This window comes from Tyto alba, unplaced genomic scaffold, assembly GCF_018691265.1.
Source record: "Tyto alba isolate M040663 unplaced genomic scaffold, T.alba_DEE_v4.0 Super-Scaffold_2, whole genome shotgun sequence".
In the NCBI taxonomy this organism is placed as follows: domain Eukaryota; kingdom Metazoa; phylum Chordata; class Aves; order Strigiformes; family Tytonidae; genus Tyto; species Tyto alba.
Genome location: NW_024881282.1, coordinates 74,581,140 through 74,607,953, shown reverse-complemented (window position 1 = coordinate 74,607,953; position 26,814 = coordinate 74,581,140). Strand labels below are relative to the sequence as shown.

Below are 26,814 nucleotides of genomic sequence, written 5' to 3'. Positions count from 1 at the left end.
CGCTGCGGTTTCGGAGGGCTCGGCACCCGGCTCCGCTCTGCGGCCGGGGCGGGCAGCGAGGGGAGCCGGCTGCCGCTCGGGCGCTCGGCAGCGGCCGCTCCCCCCGAGCCGGCCGGGCGGGGATCACCGCCCGTGGTTTCCGTCCGCGCGTTTTTCCGCTCGCCCCTTCCCGCCCGCCAGCCCGCTGACCGGAGCGGCAGCCGCCGGTGCCCGGGCGGCGCATGCCCGTGGGGTGGCGCGCATGCGCGGGCGGACCGCCGCCGCCGCTCCCGTCGGCCTGTGCCTCCCGCCGGGCGTCGGTGGCGGAGCGAGCCCGCCCCGGGCCGCGCGCGGCCATGCCTAGCGAGGCGGGTGTCGGGCAGCGCGTCGCGGCTCTTCTCCGCTCTCCGGCCTCGCCTGCGGCGCTGGGTAACGGCGACAGAAGCAAGAGGTAGGGGAGGGCGAAGCAGCCGGCGCGGCCTGTCCCGACCCGTCCCGTCCCGTCCCGCGGGTGCTGCCCGGTGCTGGGGCTGCGGGCCTGCCCCCGCCTCAGCGCCGCGGCCCTCACGGGCGTCCGGGCACCGAGCTGGCGGCCGCCTCCCGGCGTGGGCAGCCGGGCGGGGGTCGGCTGGCGCTGGGCGCGACGCCTCCGGGAGGGGATTCGGGCGTGGGTCCACGGCACGAGTGTGGACGTGGGTGTTCGGACGGGCACCGGCGCCCGTAACGGCTTTGCTTCCGAGTTGGCCGAGTGGGTGAGAACGGCCTGAGCCCCTCCGGTGGGTCCGGCTTGTGGGTCACTTCGAGTGGGTGCTCTGGTCGCCAGTGGTGCTTTCACTATGCCTTTTCATTTTTTTTTTAGCTTACATTGATAATTTTCTTTTAATGTGGTTGATTCTTGGGCTCGTAATGCATTCCTCTCTTAGCACTGGATTCCTAATTTTATACTTTGTGTTTCGAAGGTACCTGTGCTGAGATGGGCAGGGAGGAAGAAGCTGGGTGTCTCAGCATGTAACTGTGTATTTGGGATTAAAGAAGCAACAAATTAAGTGCTTCTAGCTAGATTACAAAAAAATCCACATAACCACAGACACAGGATGATTTAGAAACTTTCTTAGTAAAGTGTCCTCCAGTTTTTTAAGTCTGTCTTTATGGTATGCTTCTGCACACGTGATAGAATGAAATGATGCCAAGTTGACTTCAGTGCTGTCTGTGTAGGATAGCAGGCAACCCCGTGCTGTGCTTGTGCTAGCAAATGTTACGGCTTCAGTCATTGTGTCCAAGCAGCTGCTTTGCTATATCTATGCTCCTAAGTTTTCCAACTTTTTCTTAAGCTACTCTGAGTGAAGTGGAGGTGATTCTTTAAAACACAGTTATGTAGTGTACTAAGGACAGGACTTTGCTTCCCTGATTTTGTTGTGGTTTGTTTTGTTTTTGTTTTGTTTTTTTTTTTTTTCCCCCAATGCTGTATAACTGACCTTCTGTTCCATCACCCATCTTCTCTCCTCACTTTAACTATAGTTTATTTGAATCCTCTGCAACACAGTATCTTTTTGTTGGTCCCTGCCGGCTGACTTGACTGAATCTCCCGCCAAATGCAGAGTCTGTATCTTCTCACTGATGTTTGAAGCAAATTTGTGTAGTGAAGAAATGATTGTAGCCATAGACAGTGATTCTTCACATGTGAACTCCCATTTCCAGTAAAGCCTATTCCTTTATTATTGCATAGTACAAAGCCTGCTCAGCACCAGGGAGAAACACACCAGGGAATAGCTCTTGAGTAATTTCACTAGGCCATGCTGGAAGCTTGATGTGCTCTTAAAATGAGGGAGTCGAGTTAACAGATTTTTCTACAAGACTATGGTGAGGAGCGTCTCACATGTTGGCAGCGTGGGTTAGCTTCCCTGCCTTGATGTCTTTAAATAGGAAACAATGTGACGTATTCTCAGACTACAGTAAATGCACGATGGTTTTTGTAGCTTCAGAAATTCTGGGCAAAGTGCAACATTTCCTCAGAAGGAAAACAGCAGTGCCAGCTTGTTAAAACATGCAGCATATTGGCGGGACCGGGTTGTGAGCATATTCCCATGATTTGGAAACAGTTTAAGACAGTATTTCCGGGGCAGGCTGCTTCACTCAGCATCCTGCTGCTTAACATATCACCATCTCCAGGCAGAGCTGAGATCGTGTCATGCACAAAAGGGATTGTGAAGGATGGAACTAGGATTTGATACTTAATTTGCTTTGGGGGGCATTTTTATAGAGGAAAAAACCCACAGATTTTATTATGACCGTAAAATTCTACAGCTGTATAAATGCAAAATGCACTTTTTTTTTAAAAAAAAAGTAGCATAACTATGTGTCCACATTGGCTGAATATAGGAACCCAGAGCAGTTTGACATCCTCCTGAGTTTATGCAGCCTATTAGATATTCCCTGCTAAATCAGTGGCTTCTATGCATTGTCAGGCCTGTTTAGCAAGCTTACTTCAGGACTGAGTTTGGTCTTTTTAATTTAAAATTCAATATGTATAATACCAATAAGAATTTAACTGAGGAAGAAATTAATCATAGTAATTAAACGGTGAATGTGGTGGGCGTGGCTGGAATGTAAGCAGCAGTGTCCAGGCCAATTTTAACAGTTTTCTTGAAGCAAGAGTAACCATCCAGTTGTCTAGCATGTGTTTCTTGAAAATATATTTCTTAAGTTTTAAATGCCTTATTATTGCTTTATAATTGTAGCCAGTCAGTTTGAGTAATATTGCTTGTGTCTTTTAATGACAACATTTTATTCTCAAATCAGAGGGAATATATGAAGGAGGAGGTGGAGGAGTGTGCTGAAGATGAGGCGACTGAATCGGAAGAAGACCTTGAATTTGATGAAAGAATTGGATGCCTTTCCAAAGGTTCCAGAAAGCTATGTGGAGACTTCAGCGAGCGGAGGCACAGGTAGGCCTTATTGAGATGCTGACACGATTCATGTTGGCTGTTAGCTCAGTCTAGCATGCTTTGGGAATAGAAACTTTGATAAGAGGAAGACAGGCATCTGTGTAAATTTGAAACTAGCCAATTTAGCTTTCTTGGTTTATTTTGTGGACTGAAAGAGCTCATCTCCTTCAAGTAAAGACAAAGTATCTTATCCAAATAGATGCATTCATCACTCATCTGACGGGAGATTATTGTGTAAAACTGGTGAGACAAACTAATGTAAAGGTTCACTGTAAAAACTTCCAACCAATCACAACTGGAAGTGCACTGTGCCAAGGCCGTAATAAAATTTCTCATTTGTTGTCTCACTAAGCTCTTTTCTCTGTGTTAGGTTTCTGGGTGACACTGTGTCAGCATGAGCTGAAATGCAGGTGGGATTCAAGGCTGTGCTTTCATAAAAGAGGAAAAACATTCTCCGGAGGTGTGCAAGAGCTGGCTAAGTTAAGCATCAGGATGAAGAGCAGCTTTCTAAAGCTTTTTGTCTTGAAGGTGTAGTTGATTTTAAGAGTAATGAAAGCCCTTTGAAGAACTAAACACTTTACTCCAGGGCATGTGCTTGTACTGTCCTTGTTAGTCACTTGACCTTCTCTTAAAAAGCTGTAGCTGTAAGAAGTACCTTTTCTGTATGTGTCTGACCAACAAATTGTGCCTTTGAGTTGGGTTAGAGGTAGCCTGCTCTGGAAGTAGTGACTTCATCTATTGAACAATTGGAAATGTTTGCAGTTAGATCAGAAACTGCTAGCAGTTAGTTTAAAAAGGAGGACAAAAATGTCTCTCGTGTGATTATGTCTGAAACTCAGTTGAATACAAAGTACAAGAAGCAATTGCAATCTACAGATAAGCCTTTACACCATTTGTAGTGTATAAGTAAATATCAGAAGGATCTGTATTACTTTGCTATGTTTCCTGAATTGCACTGTTAATAATTAAAGGATTATTCTGTATGAAATAATCTCTAAGAGCTGATTAAATAACTCTTGTTAATGTTACTGCCAGTTCCTGAGAAAGTGAGTGAGTTGTTTTTATGTTGTAATTAGCAGAAAAACAAGAAATGCTTAAAAATTCCTTTTTTTGTAGTATGGTACCATCCTTCATGAGAACTTCATATTGATGAACGGTGCCTTAAGGATTTCTCAGTGCCAGAAGTTACTTTAACATTCTTTGGTTTATCCCAGTAATCTTGTAAATGACAATATAGGATTGTCTTGTTTTATGCCATTATAAAATATGAATATAGTATTCCCATTTCATTCAGGATCAAAGTGCCAGGCTTACTTTTTGGCGTGATAGGGATGCAAAACATATTAAGCCTCTCAGACTCCCAGTGCCTTCAGTCCCATTGCAAAAAAAATCCTCATCTCTGAAACAGTCTGAGACTCTAGATCTGGGGCTGGGAGAGCCTTCAGAAAAGAGGATCTGTCTTTTGAAATTCTACAGAACTTTATTTTCCTGTTCAGATCCACAAATACGTTTGCTCAGAATTAACCAGAAAGCAGCTACAACTCTAACTGTTTCTTTGTGGCAGTGGATAGACAGTATGGCTCCAGCTTTCCTGTTGCATAGCTGGGGTTAGTCTGGCCTACGGGGCTTCAAAAGGAAATTGATAGCCAAAATAATTAACTGATCAGTGCATCTGCTTTCACTGTATGCCTTGACATGAAAGTTTTCGTATCTGTATGATCGTTACATAGCTTCAGCTGAAAGCTAGAACTTGTCAGGTTGCTGATCAATGCAACACCCAATGCTGCAGCCAGTGGTTTCTTTTCTGATCACATAGGACAGTGCCTTTATTCCCCTGCTGCCACCTCTGGGCTGTAGACCACAGTGTAGTAAGTTGAAGCCTATCAACGACAGGCTTGTTTTTTTTCTCCCGTTGCCCTTCACAGACTCCATAGTAATACTCCACAGAATGCAAGTGGAAAGCATGTACTGGCAATAAACTGTACAAACCACTACTGTGCTCCATAACTGAAGTTTTTTTCAACTTAACAAAAACCATGATTTAATAAAAGGGGTGTAGCAGGTGCTTCTGTGCATTTGTTACTGTGTTTCTGACTCTGCAGCAGGATGATCTTCCCTTTGCCTTGTACAACTTTGCAAGTGTGGTGAATAAGCTGCTTTGGAGAGAAGTGAGGCACATACACCGTTAAAATACACCAATTAGTTTTGCACCTAAAAATAATTTCAGATCGGTTCTTCACTTGTGCAGCTGTTGGTAGGATGGATAGCTACGTGCTGCTTATTGCCAGAGGGAGAATCGTTTGAAATACAGGGGTGGGAGTCCTGATTGTGCTGCTATACACAAGTAATATGATCAGGGCACTTCATTCTAACTGGACAGTGCATATAATGCATATTATTTCTCTTATCTGCTAGCTTCTTGGCTCTAAAACTAGATATTAAAAAAAAAGTTATAAAATCTTACACTGTCTACAAGTGGAGGCTTGAAGGGACTTCAAGGTTCACCTTCTTCTTTCATGCTTGAATTTAGGATTGAGTTTGCCTAGACCATCCCTGACAGTGATTTGTGGGCACTTTGCTTTATATGTGGAGGAGGATCTAGCCTCTTCTTAAATTTTCCATGCGAGGATTTCACAACCTCCCCATCATTCTAGTATTTGACTGTACTTAATGCAAAAAGTTGTTTCTTAATGCAAAGGTAGGACTTGTTCTTTCCCCCTCCTATGTAAAAGCAAATACTGTAGATATTAAAACATTTTTCTAAGAACAGCTTATGGATTTATAAATCAAAGATACCAGTATTGTGCTGGTAATTCTCAGATTCTGGATTATTAGAATTTTGTTCTGCTTGTGTTTGAGTGATATTTTTCACAATCTAAACTTCTATTTTTTTCTTTTGATCATTCAGTTTCTCTGATAGCATTTACGACAATAGCTTTCCTGACTGTAATGGAGTTCATGGTGTACCGGGACACATGGATGAAATATGAATATGAAGTAGACAAGGATTTTACTAGGTAATTTTTGTTCATTATAATTTCTTTTAAAACTTGAGTTGTCTGCATTTCAGGAAAGAATAGGTCTAAAGTGTTTGTGTGACTTGCAAGCAGTTCATGATTGAAATTAAAAGTGAAATACTAAAGGGACTTGATTTTTCTTGGAATTTTCTTGATTTTCTGGAATCTATGAAGAAGAGAAATTGAGATTTCTTCAATGAATTCGTCAAAACAGTGTAGGTTTGGTGGTGAAAAATTCCCATGAGGAATTATTTGCTAGCAATTGAGAGGACATTGTAATATGTAACTCCACATCAGCTATGTAAACCCACCACATTTGCATGATGCTTACTCTAGTTTATACAGTTAGTAAATTGCCATTATGCTTTGTGCTGCTGGAGGTGAACCTTAAGCACTCAGAACTCTGACTGTGTTATCTAGAGGTTGCTGCTGATCTTGTCTCCAGTTACATACAGCCCCTCAGGATTGGCTGAAAATACATTTGCTGTTGGTGTCATGTGCTTGCCTGGACTGTGTTTGCCTTTCTTCCTGAGGTGGGCAGGCACCCATGAGTCCATGGGAAGTTAATGGAGATTTTGTGCACTGAACACCTTTAAATATCGTGCGTCTGGAACTGAAATAACTTTAAAAGCTGTTTAGTTGCCGTGGTAACAAGATAAAGATACGTCTATTAATTGGATGTCTTGTCTGTCAGAAATACCAAAGGTTTCTGTAATGAGAAAATAAAAAATATGAGAAATTTGTGGGAGATGCATCAAAAACTCAGGTTAGAGTAAATCCATTCAGACAGATGGGAGTTTCACATATAGGTCTTTGCTAAAGTGGCTTATTTCTCTAGTGAAGCTATCACATGGAAAGGGTAGTCTAGTGGTTAAGAGACTGTTATGGAACTTGAGAGATGTCCTGCTGCAGATTTTCCAGTGCGATTGTGGGCTAATCACTCAGCCTGTGGTTCTTGACAATTTAAACCAATGGAGGTTGGTATCACCTTTAACTGCTTTGCTCCTGGCTACTGACCGTGTCTGATCCCAAGTTGAGCCAGTGTTGAATCCTTTGGTTACGTGATTTGTTTGTGATCAGCTAAGTTCCCAGAAGCAGCTCCCTGGAGGTGATAGGACATCTAGTCCTATCTATGGTGATGGGATTTATTCACTGTGTGAATAAATCTATATTACCGTATGACTCTAGTGAAGGGATTTTTTTCATTGTAGTTTAAATGACTTTTGTGAAACTAACATGAAAACCAATTGGAAATACCCAGTATATTGGGGAATGCAGTACAATCAGACTGCTGGTGTGATGGGGCTTTTTGGGGTGTTGGTTTTGCTTGGTTTTGTTTTTTGTTTTTTTCTCCCCCTGATGGGAAGAAGTATGTTTTACCTCCCCTCATTATAGTAATGTTCAGGATAAAGATCTTGACATAAAAGGCATTTTGCTATTATAATATGGGAGCATTTTTGAGAAAAGAGCTTTTTCCAGAAGCAGTGCTAGCAAAACCAGTGATGTTTGACATGGCAGCATTTTCTGGGAACTGGCTTTAGCAACCTCTCAGCCTGATCCTGAATGTCACTGTCCTGAGGAATTCTGATTAGGATTGGAAATACAATGGCCTGTTTTAAGGACAGAACAGGAGGAAAGTGCTCAAATATTTACTCAGTTTCACGTTTGTGACTTTTACATTGTCCTAATCCACTGCATTCTGGGGAATTTATTGCACTGTTGTAGTTGTGTGAAAAAAAAAAAAAAAGTGTAAAATATTGAAAACTCTATGTTCTTAATAAGAGTCTGACAAACTCTGGAGCCAGTAATATTTCCAAAGGATCCGTTAGGAGTTTCATAGTAAAATTCAACAGGGAAATATGATGCTTTTATCTCTTGCGTTACAACTGGTCATCGGTGCTTTAATTAAAAGCCCATCTTGGTTTACCCAAATTTTAAACATCTTAAGTTTCTATTTATTGGTTAAATAAATTTTGTTTTTTTGTCAACAAGTAATCTGAGAATTTTAGTGATATATCTCTTGATACTTGTACTCAATGTTACTTACTAGCTTTTTTTTTTTTTTTTTCCAGTAAGTTAAGAATCAATATTGATATTACAGTTGCCATGAGGTGTCAATGTAAGTATTCATCAGCGAAAGTTTTGAAACACTTTAAAGGCTCTTCAGAGTATGCGTTTGCTTGCAATATAGTTTGGATATTGTTCAAAATATGTAACAGTGAGATTTCTTTTGATTTTGATGGCATGTAGTGATCTTGATGGCACATGACTGTGAAAGAATTGGTAGATGTGAAGAAAAGTATTTGTGCCATCTCATTCGCAACTTGCAGAACTTTGCTTTGTCAGCAAGAAAAGTATCTGTTGTTCCAGTCTCTCTCTAGCTGGAATATTCTAAAAGCTCATTGTGAGACACAGCTCAGCAGCGGGAATTTATCACACCTTTTATTTATTTATGAACTTGGCAAATATTAGCCTCGTCTACTGTTGAACAATACTGGAACCATCAGGTAATTTCATCCTCTTCATGAACATATGGATGCCTTCCCATTTAAAGGCAAGGCTTACTATTATTTTGATGTCATGTAGGTGATGAACCATTATTTGTATGGACTAGTTTTGGTTGTCCTGTATTGAGAAAGAGGGAGAATACTACTTCTACCAGGAATGCAAGCAAATTTTCATTACTCACTTTTTTGGCTAGGTTAAATGTTGCATTTGCATCTTGTATGGTACATCAGTGTATTTTTATTTTATTTTAAATTGAGAAATAAACAAAACATTGTCCTCTGTTTTGACTAGTCTTGGTTTGTATTCAGTGCTTATGAAACAGGAAAAAATATTTATGCATAACAGATCCTAGAAAGCTTGTATGTGTGGCTCATACAACATTTTTGTAGGTGTTATATCAGTGAGAAAATGCTACAAATCTGAAGAGTTTGTTTTTGATCACTGTGCATCAGTTCATGTTGAAGGAACAGTAACTTATACTGAAATTTTACCACTGTACTGTGAAACTTCATTTCAGCTTGAACTTTTTTGTTTGTTTCTGATCATCTGTATGACAATACTTTTCTCTCTGTCTAAAATAGATGTGGGGGCTGATGTTCTGGATTTAGCAGAAACAATGGTCGCCTCTGCAGATGGGCTAATCTATGAACCAGTAAGTTGATTCTTACCTTTTTATTTAAAAAGGAAATTGCTCTTTACTTGGTGCAGAGCACTGCTGGGCTGGTTTGCTTGCACGTGTTTTTTTTTTTCCCCCACAGTTGGGCTGCACAGAACTTCCCCAAGTATTGTCTGATCCTTGAGTGAGGTCTGCAGTGCTTACCCCAGGAATTTGCTAGTGAAATAGGCTAGCATTGGTATTTCTGCATGTTCACTCTCTGCAAATAAGCGGATTTGAATACAGTACTCTCCAGATCACTGTTTCTTAAGAAGTTAGTGATTTCTGCAGCTATTTATTTTGACGTGTGCAAATTCTAGGGATCAATGCTTAACAGTATTTGATATGGAAAGAAAACTATCAGAGCTCTCGTAAAAAGAGAATTGATGTAACTGCTTTTTAACTAGAAGACTACTATGATTCTAAAAGGGGGTAGAAAATCACCATGATATTCTTATAACATGCAGTGGCATTAAGGATTATAAATTGGGTTAGTAGCCTCTTGATTTCTGTATTGTGAACTGAAGGCTCTGGAACTGTGTAAGCTTATGCTCTTAGAGTGGTTTTGCTTGTATAATACAACAAACTTGGAAGTAATTATACAGTATGAAAGCAATTTATCGTTTACAGAAAACCTATTAGAGAGCGCAGTTATTACATTCTCTGATAACTGAACCATATTCCAAATTATAACAGCTTCGTCCAAATTCTTACTTGTGTGTGTGAGCAGGAGGAGATGACTGAATGGAAAGACATGCTTTTAGGAAGGGGAAGGAGCTTGGTTTTCTTTATTTGTTCTTGTAACATTTCCTCTTTTTGTCTGGACAGTTATCTCTGTGGTGCTGCAGCTGCTGCATGCTAGCAGTTGTCCCAGTGATTATAGTCTTAGAAAAAGGAAACTTCTTGTACTTGATCTCTTTTAGCCATAGCTCTGGGCATTAATTGCAATTTAATTTATTGTTAACTGATACTTAGATTTGAATTCGGTGCACAGATGTTACTGGTGATACTCTTGTGCCGATTGAAGTACAGCAGGTCTGGTAGCTTGTCTTAAAGAAGTGCTCCATGTGGGATGACCCTTGAATTAAATCCGCACCTGGACCCTGGTCCTTCAAAGCTTGCTCCTCTGCTTGTTCCATTGCTGTTCGCATTGAAGCCATGCATGTCAGTTATATCACTTAGAATTAAATTGCCACTCACTGCTTCTTCTAGCCCATGTTAGTCAAAGGCTAGAAGGGCAGAGACTGCTGACAGGAGTTTTAGGAAAAGATGTTGAAGTTATAAATTCAAACCAGCGAACAATTCTGTGGGGGAAGGGACAGAAATTCCATACTTGAACACTAAGTATGTATTTAAAGTGCAAAGTGCTTTCGTGAACTCCAGTATGCGGTACCAAATGTGAAGTTGATTATAACTCCCCACCGCTTCTTACACCCCAGTTCTCTTCTAGGTTTCATGGATGGGACTTCAATGCTTGCTGTGTGCTTTATTAGATATGTTATTTTTGTTTCAGGTAGTATTTGATCTCAGCCCACAACAAAAAGAATGGCAAAGGTAAAGCACTGAGATGTATGCCTGTGATTTGTATTATTTGTACTGGAAGTGACTTTGAGGTACACCAGAGTCACATGACAGAAGTATATCTTGAGTCTAACAGCTCCCGCTTGTAATTTGAGAGTTCAAACCTGTGAAAAGATATTAAATTACTTTGCTTTTCTCATTTTTGAGATCTGTGTTATGGAAAAAATTGGCTTTGGACTTATCTGTGGAATTGGGTCATGCAGTTTCAAGCCAAGATGTATAGACTCACTTAACTTGTGCTACCAAGCATTCATTTGGAAACAGAAGTTTTAATTATGGGTTCAAATGTGTAACACAGATAGCTTGATATCTAAATGTCAAAGCTGAACCATAGTAACAAATTGTCATGCTCTTGCGAAAGCAAATGCGTTTGAGTGTTTCATATAACTGAATTGACACACTGTTTATCATTTAAACTGGAATAGCTTGGTTAAGTGTGTGATGGCTATACTGATAGTCTTGTAATAGAACCTGAAGCTTATTTGGGAGTCTGGCTAGTTCAGTATTTTGGTAACACACTACTGTGAACACCAGAGCTTTAAGCTCTGTGTAAAATATTATTCTCAAAGTTTAATGTAACACTTTATTAGCTTCAGTTGCATGTTATAAATCATTAATTGTGAAGTTATTTTTAGTTCTACTGTTCTATGCTTTCATACTTGTCTGTGTAATCTTTAGGATGCTGCAGCTAATTCAGAGTAGGCTGCAGGAAGAGCACTCTCTTCAAGATGTGATATTCAAAAGTGCTTTTAAAAGTGCTTCTACAGCACTGCCACCACGGTAAGAAAAATTGGGATTTTGTGTCATCGTTCCCCATTCCCTCTGCCCTGTTTAATTAGACTTCACATTTTATTGTTGTTGTGATTTTTTTTTTTTTTTTTTTTTTCAGAGGATAAGGTGGTAGGAAAGGAAAACCTTACTGCTTTTTAATGGATTTTAAAATAGTACACTTGATACTTGCTTTGGAGAGCTGTTGTTTTATGAAAACCTCTGGATTTTCCAATATGGAGAAGGTTTCCAGGTTTTGTGTGTGTATTTGTACATATGTATGTATACATAATACAAGCACACACATAAATATACACACACACCTTTTAGTCCATTTTATCTGATGCTTCCTTTTTAATGTGCATTAGGAATGCCAAAGCAATATTAAATGAGTCTTTTTAAAAAAAAAAAATTTAAAGTGTATCTTCCAGCAGCCTTTAAAAATGGTCCTGCTATTAGCTGTCACTTTATGGTTTTAAAAGAATCAACCTTTGAATAAAAATGTGTTTTGTTAGTAAATGCCTTGGTTGAAGATAGCACTGTTAAAATTGTGTGGAGAAACCTTGCTGTTTTCACTTTATTCCAACTACGCACAAAATGCTGAGAGGCTCATGCATAAAAGGCTTGTTCTGCCTGAATCTAGATGTTAAGTGATTTTATTTAATTTTTCCCAGGGGAAAACACTTTCTCCATGAAAGCTGAAATACTTTTCCCCTTACAAACAAACCAACCCCAAACAAGCAAACCATAAATAAAACAAAACAAACACCAGAAATGCTGTATGCACCTTCCATGTTGTAACCTCCCTGTGAGGACCAAATACATCCTTTCTTTCTAAGGCAAGGTGGAAGAGGGCTCAAAAAATCTTTTCTCTCATTAAGTCCTTCTGTACCTTAATGATACTTGTTAATACAGTGCTTGAGCTGGTATTTGTGCTTGAGATGTGTTTAAAAAAATGTTTGTGTGTTTTGTTTTTTTTTTTTTTATCTTCCTCTAAGGAGTAGATTTGGAAATATGTTCTGAATTGTGGACATCCCAGTAAGTGTGGGAAGAGAAAGGTTTCATAAAAAAATAAATGTTGAAAGCTGTTCTTGCTACAGTGTTGTTAATGTGACTAATGTATTTTGTTCTATTCATTGTAGCATTAGAACTTTACCAATAAACCATTTTTGGTAGAAGTAATTGAAAAAAAAAAAGTCCTCAGAGCAGCAAGATATACTTATGGTCTTACGTTCACATGTTCGGATGTTGTAAGTTAGCCTTGTAGACCAGATCTTTGAATACAAGCATGAATGAAAGCTCATTGGCTTCATCAGACTGATCTTTATTAGTTTCCCTCCTTCCCACCATCCCTGCTATAATTCTAGAAGAGTATGATTGGGAAGGGTATATCATAATACTATATCTTAGGAAAAAGAAATCTAACTGTACTGCTGTTACTCTGTTAGACAGTGAATATTCTAAAGTGCTCTTTCTGTTGTTTTTGTTTAAACAGGGAAGATAATTCATTACAGTCTCCAGATGCATGCAGAATTCACGGTCATCTCTATGTCAATAAAGTGGCAGGGAACTTTCACATAACTGTGGGCAAGTATGTTCTGTTCAATTCCTGAAAGTAAAAAAAAAATAAATAATTGATTTCTACATTATATATAGTGCATGTGTGTATATGTGTGTGTACACTTTTATGCTTTTACACTTTTGAGTTAATGGCTGTTTTTTATTAACCTTCCCATACACATGCTTGGTATTATTTTCCATGTGGTACCTTTTATTGCACACTTAAAACCAAATTTCTTTTTAAGTTAATAAAACAATGTAGTGCAGTGCCTTGTTGCATGCAATACAGTGGTTATGAATTCAAGTGTCTTGCAGGATGAAAACTTCTGAAAACGGGTTCTCTGTGAGTGTATGACGTGGACTGCTTGTACTTGCCTCCGTTCTTTGGGCCTGTCCAAACTTCTCCTTTCTGATAGTACATAGTTCACTGACATGGATGAAATGTAGCTAAGTGCCATTTCATTGCTGAGATAATGGAATTACAGAACCACATTTAGGGAGCTAAATGCCGATTCATCTTGATTTGAGGAGAGACTTTCTGATATGCTTCTGCAATGGTATTAGCTTATATACACTGCATACAAATTTCTGCTAACTTTTCTCTGTGCTCTCCAGCTCTGCTGTCCTCACCTACCTTCCTGCCACCTCTGACACCAGAAATCTTGGCATGCTATTTGTATTCTTTAATTCATCCATGTCTAATTCCAGCTGCTGTCTTTGTGTGGATATTTCTCCAAATATCACTTCTGTCTAGTCTTGTACCTCCTCTGTGATTTGCCCCTAGCTATCCAACTTCTTAAGCCCTTTTCAGAGCTGATCATTTCAGCCTTTCACCTCTACTGCCATCACTTCTCTCTTCCTGTCTCCAGTTCTGCAACCCTGAGTAATCTTTTGCTTTGCTTCCTTTTGCTCATCGTTACATTTGTACTTATGTGAAGCTCCTCCTTCTCTTCTTACAGATGTTTTTCTTTTTTTTTTTTTTACAGCCATTTTCACTATCCGCATTTGTACCTTATTGCGTGGTCATTTATTGTAGTCCTATCTTGACTGATCTCATTGTCTTCCTGCACCTTCTGTTTGTCCAAAACTTACATGCATTTGGTAATGATTTAACTTAAGCTAAGTAGGGAAGGTTTCTTGCATTGTTGGCTGGAGTAGTAGGGATGAAGTGTGGCTGAGAGACTGTTACTTTCCAGACAGTTGCATGTTTTTCCCCCCGCTTCTTTGCACTGTCACCACGGTCTGCACTGTACTTTATTTGCAGGTCTACAAACAAATGTCCAGATCTGAAGTTAACGTGCTTAGTCAGGGAGCAAATACAGAATGTAATTAACTTGCTTAGTCATAATACAAGTATGGTAAAGTTTTCATTAGTCACTTGAGCAGTTCTGCAGCTTTTCATGTGGTAGGCCTTGGTGGCTCTTCATGTAGCCGAGTGACTTGATGTGTTTTTGACATCTAAAGATGCAAGGCACTCATTTTGTGTAAGAGGGTTTTTATGAGTCTAATGTTCCTGTACCTTGTCATTCAGGGTGTCTGCACTTGTCAGTAGTAAAAATGCAATACTTTTTAAATATAGATACACACAATTTATATATATAAATTTGTAATATATATAATTATATTTAAACATATGTATGCACCTATTTTATATATATATATAAAGTATTAAGTGAAATTGAGTAGGAGAGGTAATTTTTCTACATAGTCCTGTTTAGGAAAACTGTCTTTTGTGTGGATTCATTAAACAAATTTTTCATAAAACATGTCTTGCTTTCTTTAGGGCAATACCACATCCTCGAGGCCATGCACACTTGGCAGCCCTTGTAAGCCACGAGTGTAAGTTCTATCATTTCTATACGAATGGGTATCATTTTGTTGAGACTGCTGTCTCCTAATTCATATGTTAACATAGGTTGCTGTTGTAAAGATGTTCTAGCTGGGTAATTGCATTATAGAAGAAAGTGAAGAATATTTTTTGCAATGTTATGGCTCAGTACTGACTTCCTTTCATACATTTAACACTATTAATATTATCTTTAGGTTGCTTCTACAGTAATGATAACACAGGAATCTCAGATGTATTTTGTTGTAACACAGACACCATATGAAATTCCTGTATTTTAGTCTAAGCTACTTATTTCCTGCAAAATCTGTTTTTATCAGGTTAAAATTTTCTGACCTTTGTTCTTCTAAACTTAATTTTTAGCTTATGAATCTAGATACTAAATGCATGTTGCTGCTGTACTTCATGTGAGGCAAGGTTGACTTACTGTGACAAACGAACTTGGTGTTGGTTAAACCTCCAGATGTCTGCCTATGAATTTATGTAAACAGAAGTGTATAATACTGTAGAATTTAAATACCTTTGCAAAACCAGTCAATGTAGTAACTTGGTAGTAGTTGCCTTATGCTTCCTCTGTACATTTAATTTATGAAATTTTAGTCTTTTTAATACCATTACATACAGGAACCTGAACTGTAGAATAACTTCAGTATTTGGCCAACTAGAAATTTCCTGTCATGAAATTTTAACTCTATTCAGCTCCAGGGTTGATTCAGATAGAGTTATAATTTGTTTTAGAAGTTCTTTTCTAGAGAAATCAAACTTCTTTGTTAAATATTTTTGATTTTAGCTTTGTTTGAAACATATGTGTAGATGTATTGATATAGTCACAGGCACAAAGCCAATGAAATTCACACCAGTGTTTGAAACATTCTAACTGATGTGTTTTCCAGTGTGAGAAATGGGTGCCTTTTTTTCTCTCTGAGAAGATTATAGAATCTGATAGTTTAAAAATGTTGTTTCATTCCTTTGTACTGTCTTTCAGCGTATAACTTCTCTCATAGAATAGATCATTTGTCATTTGGAGAACTTATTCCAGGAATTATTAATCCTTTGGATGGAACAGAAAAAATAGCATCAGATCGTAAGTGGTTTGTGTTTAAAGAAAATGTCTTATTTTCTATATTTTTTCCAACAATTACATTTAAGATATTATCATGTTTCATGGGTGTTGTGATTTACAAACAACACATCCTGCTAAATTTGTTACCAAGCAATGCACTGTTCAGTTATCTACATGGCATCTTAAACCAACAATTTCTTTTTAGGATCAGTATCGTTGTACTTTGCTGTTTTGCTGAAGTTGATTTGCAGTTTATTCCAGATTTGTGTTATGTTGAAGGGACAGTATGTCTGAACATATTGCAAAGAATTATTCAGCAATATGTTACAGTGGAGATTGATAGATCTGATTGTTGTTTTAACAGGGAAAATGAAGTCTGATTTGGTATAAAAAAAAAAAAAATAGCATCAGGAGCCTTGGATTCTATTTCTGTATTTGGTTTGTCACTTCCACGGTGTATTTTGTGAGGCTACTACAGGAAGGGTTTGTGTATCGTGTTGTTTCCTTGTGTATAAATAAAGGAGTATAGTAACCTACTTTACAGAACTATATGTGCCTCATCCCCCCTACCCACATTCCTAGTGAGAGTGATCCCCAGAACCTCCTAAAGCTGCTTTTGTCTCAAAGTTAGTCAGTCTGTTGGCTCTTCCAGCCAGAATGGTTTTGTGTAGTTAAAACAAATTGCTTCAGTCTATCAGTGTTAGTTCTCTTAGGGAATTGCATGAAGACAGAGCAATCACAAATGCATAAGCATGCTGATTACTCTAGAAGAATTCTCTAGAAGTCTGTCTAATCAAGAGAAAAACCGTAACCAGTTCAGAAGGGCTTCCAGCATCGTACAGAAAATTCAGTGACTAATATCTATTCAAACCACTGTCAAAATGTATGTATCATGCAAAATGTGACTGTGTGAAACTTGTTCAGTTCTAGTGTCCTGGAAAACATTATCTATGCATTTAATTCAAACCTCTGAGTGGCCTGACCTTAATGAATCTTTTCATTACGTGGATAATATGCAAATTTCTCTGAGTACAAATGTGACAGGCGTTGCCCATGTAAACCAGCTTTGTTAACGCAGATGGTGCTGAAGTAGTCTTGGTGGTGCTGGGACTCCTTGAAGAATGTCCCTAGTGTAAATGGCTTAGCTGATTAACTATTTTAAATATTATTTGATTTATTTGTGAATCTCTCAGATGGTCTTTGACTCTGTACTTAATTCAACAGTGAGATTTACTTTCTTCTAGACAACCAGATGTTCCAATATTTTATCACAGTTGTGCCAACCAAACTCCATACGCATAAAATTTCAGCAGAAACTCATCAATTTTCAGTGACAGAAAGGGTAAGTAGAAGTAAGGGAAAACCATGCAGAGAAAAATCTAACAATGTTTGTTCTTAACAAAAGCTCAAATGTGAAAACAGAGACTTAGTTGTACCATGGTTTTGAAAACTACTTTAGCGTGAAGAGACTTTGTAGAATGTTCCAGTGCACTAGATTGTCTGTAAATATATTTTACCATCAGTATTGCATTATATGCTGGATGACTCATGCTAACTTCTTGCATGTGTTGAACTGGACTCTGATGCTAGAATTAATGATTAATATCCAGTCATTTCCATGTCATTGGATGCTAATAATGGTGGTGAAATCCTGTAAGTATTACATCTGTAACCTTGTGTGTAGCTTTACAAATATTTGATCCACCTTTATCTTTTTATCCATGCAGGAAGCAAGCCAAAAAATGCATCTCACTTGAATGTCATGAACTTGGTTGTAGAGTGTTAGAAATGGAAACAAAGTTAGTTTGTATGAAAAACTAATCACACAGAAAGCATCTCTGTCCCTCAGCTGTCTTGTTTAACCACCAACTTTAATTGTTCTCCAGACTGGAGAGCTTCCACTTCTGGGTTTAGAGAGGCTTTTAATTCTGAATCCATAAAGAAGGTAGTTATTGCCACATAGTACGTGGGCACATCATAATGTACTAAGTTTAAAGACTGCTGTAAGTAAGAAAAATGACTTATGTGTAGCAGCTGCATGTCTGAACTCTGTTTTGATCTTTTATTCAAAAGTGAAAGAAAAAAAACCTTTACAAAAAGTTTAGTTAAAAACGACAGATAAAGCAAGAGGTAAAAAGGAAGCCTTGGGCTGAAAGGAAATTCAGAAACTAGGATGACAGTTTGCTGTAATATAGTTTGTGGTGTTCTCCAAGGGAGAAGAACCTTTATTTCCTTACAATTCCATGCTGTGCTTCTGAAAAATAAATAGCTGGGGAAGTAGGATAGAGGTAATGTCTTGGGGTTCAACTTGGGACATGCAGACAGCTGAAGGGAAATGTTTGCTCTGAAACTCATGAAAGCTGGAGTAAAGGCAGGAATGAAGAGGAATTTCATAGTGCAATATACTCCCATATCCTGCTGGTCTAGCAATCTGCTTCATGTTTTCTTTGCACCACCTCTGCAGCAGCAAAGGTACTCCTTAACTTCTGGACATCAGTCAACTGCTTATCTTACTCATTGTATTTTTTATTAAAGGCTTCTCTCCTGCTGTAAAGATGGTTTCTGTCAATTAACCGTGCAGTCAGCTCTTTTTGCAACACAGTCATGGGTTGTTTAGGAGAAAAGCTTGTGATTAGGGGAGGCAACATATTTGCTTGCTCGTTGTCTCAGTAGGTAGCTCTGTTGCCTGTAAAGCTTGTTCGTGTTTATCTTTGGAAACCAAATACCCCTAGCAAATGAGCTGGGGTAGGCTATCAAGAACAGTTAACACTGAAAAACGTAGTGCATTTATTTTATAGGAGTAGGCATATACACAGGCCGGGATAAAGGTGGTCAGCTAGCCATGGCTAAAACCTGAATACAGTAGGGTTTAATTGCCAGTGGTGAACAGGCTGGGAAGCAGAGTTTGAAAGGTGTGGGCAGATTAATCTCCACTATTGTTGATGTTTGAGGCACTGTGTTTATCTGTGTTAAAAAGATTTAATTCTCACAAGGCTTCACTGATATCTGAGGTACCTGATGCAGGGCTAGTTATTTTCAGCAGGTTTTAGCAACCAACCGTTAAATCTTCTGCAGCAGTAGAAGCTAGAAGCAGACCAAAACGGTTTGTGGAAAAAGAATTATGTATCTATTGAGGGTGGAATTTTGGGTGTTCTGTTTAACTTCATATTCTTTTTTCACCGTTTGACCTCAAAAAGACCAATAAGGCTTAGGGAAACAATAGAGGGAAAACAAATATTTTTTTTTGTCCTTTGCCAATGGCAAGATTCTGTTTCAGTCTTCTTCTTATGTCTGATCATCCATCCTCTAATGCTGAATATTGTAATGCTCTTGAAATATAAAAAGCGTTCTGTTTTGTTTTTTTTTTGTTTGTTTGTTTGTTTTGTTTGTTTGTTTTTTAATTGTTGCAAAGTTTCTGTGACCTGGTATCATAACTGATACATCATTTTGGCATCCTTGTTGTTTCAGTTTGGTAGCAAAAGAAGCAATGTGGTTTATGTCAGTGTTAGCTGACGGGAGAAGTTGCCCAGTCTGTATTTTCCAAAGTGGTATTCTGCTTTTGTAGTACTGTATTCTGCATGGTTTTTCTGAGCACAGAGTGTTAAATCGACAGATGAAATGGAGCTGTGATGTATTGCTTTTGTGTTCAGTCTCACTTGTCTGTCTTCTCTACTCTTATTAGCTTAGACATGACTGAGTTTGTCTTCAGTCAGTTATGTTCTTTTCTGCTGTCCTTGTATATTTTCAGCCAGACTTACCTGGCAGTGCATTTATCAACACCTTTCACTAACAATAAAACAATAGCAAACTTTTGAAAGAAACTTAAGACTGTGTTGTGTTTTTTTTTTTCTCCTGAAACCCTTTTTAAAAAGTAGAGATTTAGAGCAGCTGCACTCTTCTCTTTGGGATTTTTTGGTTTAAGAATTTGGGCAAATTAGAAGAAACTGTAGAAGTTCTTGTATTAGGACTAAAGCATCTGATGTGTTTAGAGTAGTCATGGTGAGCTAGTTATTTTGATCAAGGTGTATTTCTTGCTGTGTGACTATTGTGTGAAATGTCCTGACTGACAAAAACTTTGAAAAAAGGCTTGATACTGTTATTTAGTTTTCAGACCCCAGAAGCTTTGAAATTTTGATCTTTTACCTTTTTATTTCATTTTCCCATCAAAGTAATAGATTATGACATATGTCTGAGTATGCACTGAGGGGGGAAAAAAATAGCATTGGTCTAATTTAACTTAAGCTTCTGAATTTCCATTGTGGTGTACTCTAGTTTAGGGTCTTCCCTGGTATTTTTGAGAACCAACAATTAAATCCTTTGTGGCATGTGAATCTGGAGATATGATCCAAGGAAGGAGGAGGATGGAGCCTAATGATTCTTAGATGCAGTATGTAGATTTACATACACCCTCTGGGAAAACTGCCATAGCTAAGGTTGTTCAACAACTTAAATGTCTCCTGAAGGTCTCTTCCTGATTTAAATGATTAATAATAGCACATAAAGTAGGAAGAGTTGGGGCGCTGTATTATACCAGTGCACTCACTTGAGTTCACAGGCCAGAGCAAGACTGTGGTGCTTAACCTCATAGGTACCAAAACTAACCTAGTTATAAACATCCCTATTTAAAGGACCACATCAGCAAATCTTGAGAGGACGGTACCAGAGCCTGATAGTGAACATTGATATGCAGCAAAGAAGACCAGTGACCAGGGAAGCAAATTGTTATTTAATGATGTTTGACTTTTAGAAGGTACTGGCCAAAATTATAATGATATTCCCTGGTCCTCTGTTGATTTCTAACTTTGATTAAGTAGCTCTTTGTCGTCACATTTATTAAGATTGTTTTCCTTGTGACTAATAAGAAGTGACTAACTCGTGTGCTTCTCTCCTCTTTCAGGAAAGAGTAATTAACCATGCAGCTGGCAGCCATGGGGTGTCAGGAATATTCATGAAATATGACATCAGTTCACTTATGGTGACGGTGACAGAAGAACACATGCCTTTTTGGCAGTTCTTAGTGAGGCTCTGTGGCATTATTGGAGGAATTTTTTCAACTACAGGTAACAATCAGTGCTTTCCCTCTTAAGTTCTACCAGAATTTTTTTTTTTTTTGTCATGGTGATTATCTTACAGATAAATTACAGGGGAGTCCTGAACCTCTGTCAGGTTTAAGACAAAGTGCCCGTTTGTGTGCACTGAACCGTGCAACGAAAGCTACTCGTTTTTGGTGCCCCAGTATGCTGTTTCTGGTGCTCTGAGGGCCTGTTGTTTTCTTTTTGGTAACTATAGCATACTTTATTTACTTCTAGAAGAGCAAAGAGATAGAAATATATATATATATATATATGCATATATATATACACACACACACACACACACAGAGTGGCTTCTGATATTTGTGTATTTCCTATAGTTGGGATCTAGTGTTAAATCAGTGCCAAAAGTTGAGAAAAAATTTCCATCTGAAATAATTGGGAGGATTTTTCTTGTGTAACTTGTCAATGTACTGCAAGATTTGCTCCTTCAAAGAAAATAATCTCAGTTGAAAAGACACAATTCACTTACTAGTCAAGACATAGTAGGGTATCTTGATTACAAGTTACTTCTTTTGTTGGCTTTCACTTGAAGAGAGCATAGTAAAGAGACTTTGAACTAAGAGCTTTCTTTCAAAGCAGATATTTCTGTCCTACAGAATGTATTTTCACTCATGAAAGCTGAGCAGAGGGAATTACATTTGCTTGGATAGCTTTGGTTTTGCTTTTATTGATGCATTTCAGAATGTCAGAATTCCCCCCTGCTGTTGGTGTTCTTTTTTTATGTTAATTTCTCAGTGGTTTACGGTACCATATCCTGTTTAAGTATTGTGTAGAGTTTTGTTATAATACTTATGTAAATACTACAGTGTTACTACTTGTGACAATTCAAGTCTTGTTTGACATTTCAGGAATTTTACATGGCTTTGGCAGATTTGTAGCAGAAGTTATTTTTTGCCGTTTCAGACTGCGCTCTTACAAATCTACATCAGTAAGAAAAACTTTCCCTTAATTATTTAATAAGTGGTACAGCTACCTGAGGATGGATGATAAGAACAGCTCTGGGACTTGGTCCCAGAAGAGTTTAAGATGCTTGCAATAAACCCTCTCCTTGACATACATACGAGCAGAGATTCAACAGCTTTTAGAAATATTTGGAAAATCTAACACCTAAGGAAGCCATGTGTTTTGTAAGAAGCCAGATTAATGAAACTGAGTCTCTCAGAGATTCCTCTGCTAGCTTCCCTCCATTGTCCTTACCATTTTTCTTTTATTTTCACATTGCTACAAAAATTACATGTTTTCCCAGGCATCATCAGTTGTCTCACTCTTCCTCTGCTTGGCCTGCTGACTGAAGCAGCAGCACTGTGTGCTGCTGGGGTTCAGTGTTGCTACTGATTAGCCTGCAGGCTGCTGCCAAGCAGTGTGAAAGAACTGAGCAGGCTTTACCTCTCCCTTCATTGGGCATCAATAGGATTGCTCCTCTAGCAACTGCTTGATTTTATTTTACTTTTATTTTTCCCATTTAAGCCTGTAGATAGCCTTTAAGACTTCTGCCTTTCTTTCAACTTTGGTTGCAGTTTGCCACCTGGCAAGGTTATGTGAGTGGGGGGAGAGGAGGGAAGGCAAGCAGATTTGTATAATTTTTGTGGGGGGAGATCAGCCAAAAGGCATACAAGAAATGCCCAAGAATAGAGCAACACGTTTTGGGGCAGGGAGGGGAGATTCTGTTTCTGGACAAGCCATTAATAACACTTTGTTTTTGTTTGACTAGGTCCCACTTCCTGATGGCCACACAAGCAACCACTTACCTCTAATTACAGACAATAGTACGCATTAGCCTCCTGAGAAAACTTTCTTTCTTCCTGCCTGATACAGAAGACATTTTTTATAATAAAGCAAGCATTGTGCAATATGCTGAGACAGTGCTGATATGCAGCAAAATGTGAAGCCTTTACAAAAAAACAAAACAAAAGAACTTGTGTAATTTTTTTGTCTTTCTGAGTGCACGTGGAGTTGTAGGAGGTTGTGAGACCAGGAAGGTGGACCATCTTCTGGAGATTGCAGGAGCGTTGCTGCCAATACAGTATTCATGGTCGAGCTGAATATCTTTGTGACGACTGCCGCTGACCACTGAAGCATCTTAGTGATCTTGGTTCTGTGCTGGGAAGGCTAGCAGCCCCCAATGCAAGTGGGATGTGTGGAAAGGCCGGGCGGCGGGCAAGGAGGGGCCGTGATAGAGCTGAGGTTTCTCTTAGGTGTACAAACTGGTCTTTGGGTTTTCTCATTCTTTTGTAGTGGTGGGGCTGGGGGCTAAGATGCTATTCTTGCAGGTGGGGAGTGATCCTAGAAAATCCTGGAGACGAGGGGGATGAGAGAGAGCTCAGGGAGTAAGTTGGAGCCCAATCCATAATGTTGGTCGTAGCTGCTGCCTTTCTGTAGTCCCCACCATTCCTTAGTGAGAGAAACGTAATGTGTAGCAGAGGAGTTCCTCTGTGTTTTTGCCCAGCTGCTTTGCCAACAGAGAGAAGATCGCTTCTGGTATTGATGTGGAAGTGCCCAAGGACACTGAGAATGGGCTCTCGTGTGCACAGTGTTTTGACTTGGAATAAGAAGACTTTTAAATAAGGCATTTGACTGTAGTTTTGCTAAAAGGGCAACACTCCCTAGCAAAAGATCACGAAATCTTTGTATGCCTCTTTAATGCTTTGATAGAACCTTCATTGTACCCCTGCTGCTAGTAGGTAAGCCATAGTATGTATATCCTGGAGATGGGGAGGAGAAAGCAAGAAGCTGCCTTGCTTTGGTTCGGCTGAGTACTGCAGAAACGTGGAATTCAGGGCAGCTGGGAGGTCTGCTAGCCCAGACAGGGAGCGGTGGAGTTGGTAGTAGTTGACTTCAGGGAAAAATCATTTTGCTGCAGACAGGTGATGAGAAGGGATCTGCAGGATTAATCCTTATTGTTCATGAAGGTTTTTGTAAAATGAAGAGAGCAATATCAGTTTTATATTGTAAATATGCTACTGAGTATGAATGTTATTAATGCAGGTGGTGCTTTGAGAAACTAAACATCCTCTTACTGCTGAACTACTGGGATACACCTGTGGTTAAACAGTTACTCCACCAAGGTAAAAAATTAATAATATGATTCCTTCTCAGCAAAACTGATTCAATAATGTATTAGGAGGTGATGCTGAGCCTGGCCTTACTCACCATGGAATGAATATTATAATTGAGAGGACTAATTATGGAAAAATAAAAATCTGTGGCATTGTCAGATGTTGCTGACTTCTGCTAATGTACTTTGCAGGACGCTTGGATCTTGATGATGAGCACAATATAAATAATATAGCTGATTTGTGATACAAAGCCGAGGGCTTCTTAACTGAGAAATTATATGAACTAGGAAATAAAAAGTGGGAAATGAGGAAGGACGTTTGTTCAGTTCAGCTGTTGAGAAAGACAAATTCAAGCAAGCCAGGTCCTTGGGGTTGACAGCTAGGTTTGAGGTTTTCTCTTGTGTTTCCTTTAACACTGATTAAGACTCCAGCAACTTAAGAAGCTTGTCCTCGGTGAGCAAAAAAAAATCAAAAGCTGTAAATTCGTGGTTTCCATTTCTCTTCAGCATTTACCTCTGAGGTTTCTTCCCTATTTCTGCTCAGAGTGGTTCTGCTTTGAGCTTTGTCCCAACACTTGTTTCTTATCTGCCTGGAACAGACTGTATTGGTGGGAGATACCGATCTTGGTTGACTTTCTGTACCAGAACTTAAATGTTATTTTCTATTCTGACATAAAAGAGCCAAGCGGCTTGGTGTGTCTTAAGTCCTTGTGTGGTGTATTTGTGGTGTCCTATCTAGAACAAAGCTTGTGTGATGGCTGGTGGCTAATGGAAGAAGATTTGGGATTGACTTACAGATGTGAGATGCTGCATTGCAGAGGGAACACAGGGATCAGTCGAACCTGTGTTTCTGTGCTGTTTGCTTTCTCTCCAGAGAGAGTTTGGTTGTTACAGCTAGTACCACTTACCCTTGTAGCACACCTTGTCACGAGCTTAACCAGCATGTGCAGGGGTGTTCCAGAGAAAATAGCAGTTTATTGCAGTTACTTTTTTTGATCGCATTTATTTACATTGTGTAAAAGTGAGTTCAGAATGGAAAAATGAACGGAACGGGTGTCCCAATGGAAACAAACCCTGATGTTGATGTGATGTGTATTTTTTGAAAGGGGGAATAATAGGTAAAAAAATTCTATTTGCTGGGTCAGGAAAGATGGTCAAAATGATGTATTTCTATCTTTGGCTCTCATGTGGTATTGAAGAGAGAGAACACAGGGGGAGAAATTTTTAACCTTCATAAGGTACATTTGTAGCGTGCCATTTGCAGGCTGCTCTGGCTCCCCTGCCCCCCTCGGCTCTCTCTGGGCACAGGATCTTCCCTGCTTCCAGCTGGTTTGGGGTTTGCTCTGCTGGTGCTGTGCTCTCACAGGCTGTAGGTTGTGTTAGCAGGAGCACGGTCACCTTGACTGCCTCCGAGGGAGGCCTGCGGTGCTGTGCCTGGATGTGGGTGTCCCCTGCATCCCTCCAGCTGCACCCCAGTGTTGCAGAAAGCCAGTGCTGGCCCCAGGAGGTGGGGGGGGTGGTGGATGGGAGTGGGTATTTCTCAAGTAACTCAAGGTTTTAAGGCTCAAGAGGACGCACTGACCTGGGTTTTTAATAGAACAGAGCACCTTTGGCCCTGTCGCCTGCAAGCCAGAATCACATAGCCTTGACAAGAAGTGACTGTAAAATCTGAATTAAGATGACTCACTTCACTACTGTGTTTCTGAATGTATTTTGCAGAAGTTTAGTAATTTGAGAAAGAAGAAGGCGAGGATGTAGCCAGCCCTGGCACCTTCAGGAGTTCAGTAAGGGGGCTTGCTTTATGGCAGGGCAGAAGGTGGAACGAGGTGTGTCAGTTGGCAGGGGAGGCCGTGCAGGGCAGGCACCTGTTCTGCGGAGGAGAAGGCAAAAGCGAGCTACCGGTAAAAACTGAGGATGTGGTCAAAACCCACAGCTGTGAAACAGAATTAATGGGGGGGGGGGGAAATTAATTTACTCATTACATCAGCTCATGATCAGTGTAATTTAGAATAATGCTGTCTTCTAGCTGAGTGACATGCTGTGCTCTTGAGTCATCTTGAGCTCTGTGGTGGGTGTAGCTGAACAATGTGATGGGGGAGGCCGTGGAAATTGGGCTGCGATGGATCTTACGGCACGTTGTGGGTACTGTCTATGTGCTGCCTGTCGCTCTGTTTCTTAACACCTTCTCTGGTGTGTGTATTTGTGCCTCTTGCAGGACAGACCACGAGAAGAGAGTGAAGTGGGTGCATGAACGGAAATTTCCCTAGTTCAGGCTTTTTTTCATTGTCTCCCCCTGACTTTTCTAGCAGATGTTCGGGGGCTCTTGGCAGGGAGGTGAGGAAGAAATGCATGTGTGTCCGTAGCAGGAGAGGGGTTGGGTTAACTGATATAGCAGGCTTTCTTTAAAAAAGCAAACCCAGGCTGCTCTTCACTCTTCTGAAATCCTCATCCTCAAAACAGGTAATTTGAAAGAAAATTCAGCTCTTTCCCTCTCAAAAGCTCCCTAATGGGGACCTGTGCTGTGGGTGCAGTGCGTGGACTTTCTCTGCAGCTGCCAGCTCTGCCCTGGGTGCCTGTTTGTGTCCGTGGGGCAGTCCACGGCAGGACAGGGAGGTGTGCTGGTGGAGGCTGTCCTGCCTGGAGCTGGGCAAGGACTCTCCCTCCTCTGCCTTGCCCTGCCCGAGGTCCTCTTGAGCTTTTTGGGGACAGATTTGACAAACTAAGCCCTAAGCAGTCAGCAT

At 39.8% G+C, this 26,814-nt stretch overlaps 1 protein-coding gene across 1 annotated transcript; it reads left to right on the top strand.

Annotated features, from left to right (window-relative positions):
* Positions 1 to 231: 231 nt before the first annotated feature.
* On the top strand, positions 232 to 24,777 carry ERGIC2 (ERGIC and golgi 2). Its single transcript, XM_042792492.1, has 14 exons — positions 232 to 430; positions 2,779 to 2,924; positions 5,833 to 5,941; positions 8,014 to 8,060; positions 9,031 to 9,101; positions 10,618 to 10,658; positions 11,364 to 11,465; positions 12,949 to 13,044; positions 14,797 to 14,852; positions 15,845 to 15,943; positions 17,167 to 17,264; positions 20,820 to 20,982; positions 21,867 to 21,946; positions 22,730 to 24,777. The coding sequence occupies exons 2-14, from the start codon at positions 2,819 to 2,821 to the stop codon at positions 22,793 to 22,795; spliced, it is 1,134 nt and encodes a 377-aa protein (XP_042648426.1). The 5' UTR covers positions 232 to 430; positions 2,779 to 2,818; the 3' UTR covers positions 22,796 to 24,777.
* Positions 24,778 to 26,814: the final 2,037 nt, after the last annotated feature.

Excerpts from the sequence above, each read along its gene's own strand:
- ERGIC2 (XM_042792492.1), top strand. The coding sequence starts at position 2,819 with ATGAGGCGACTGAATCGGAAGAAGACCTTGAATTTGATGAAAGAATTG. Across the intron at positions 9,102-10,617 it reads ATGGGCTAATCTATGAACCA|GTAGTATTTGATCTCAGCCC; the intron begins GTAAGTTGATTC and ends TTTTTGTTTCAG. Across the intron at positions 11,466-12,948 it reads TCTACAGCACTGCCACCACG|GGAAGATAATTCATTACAGT; the intron begins GTAAGAAAAATT and ends TTGTTTAAACAG.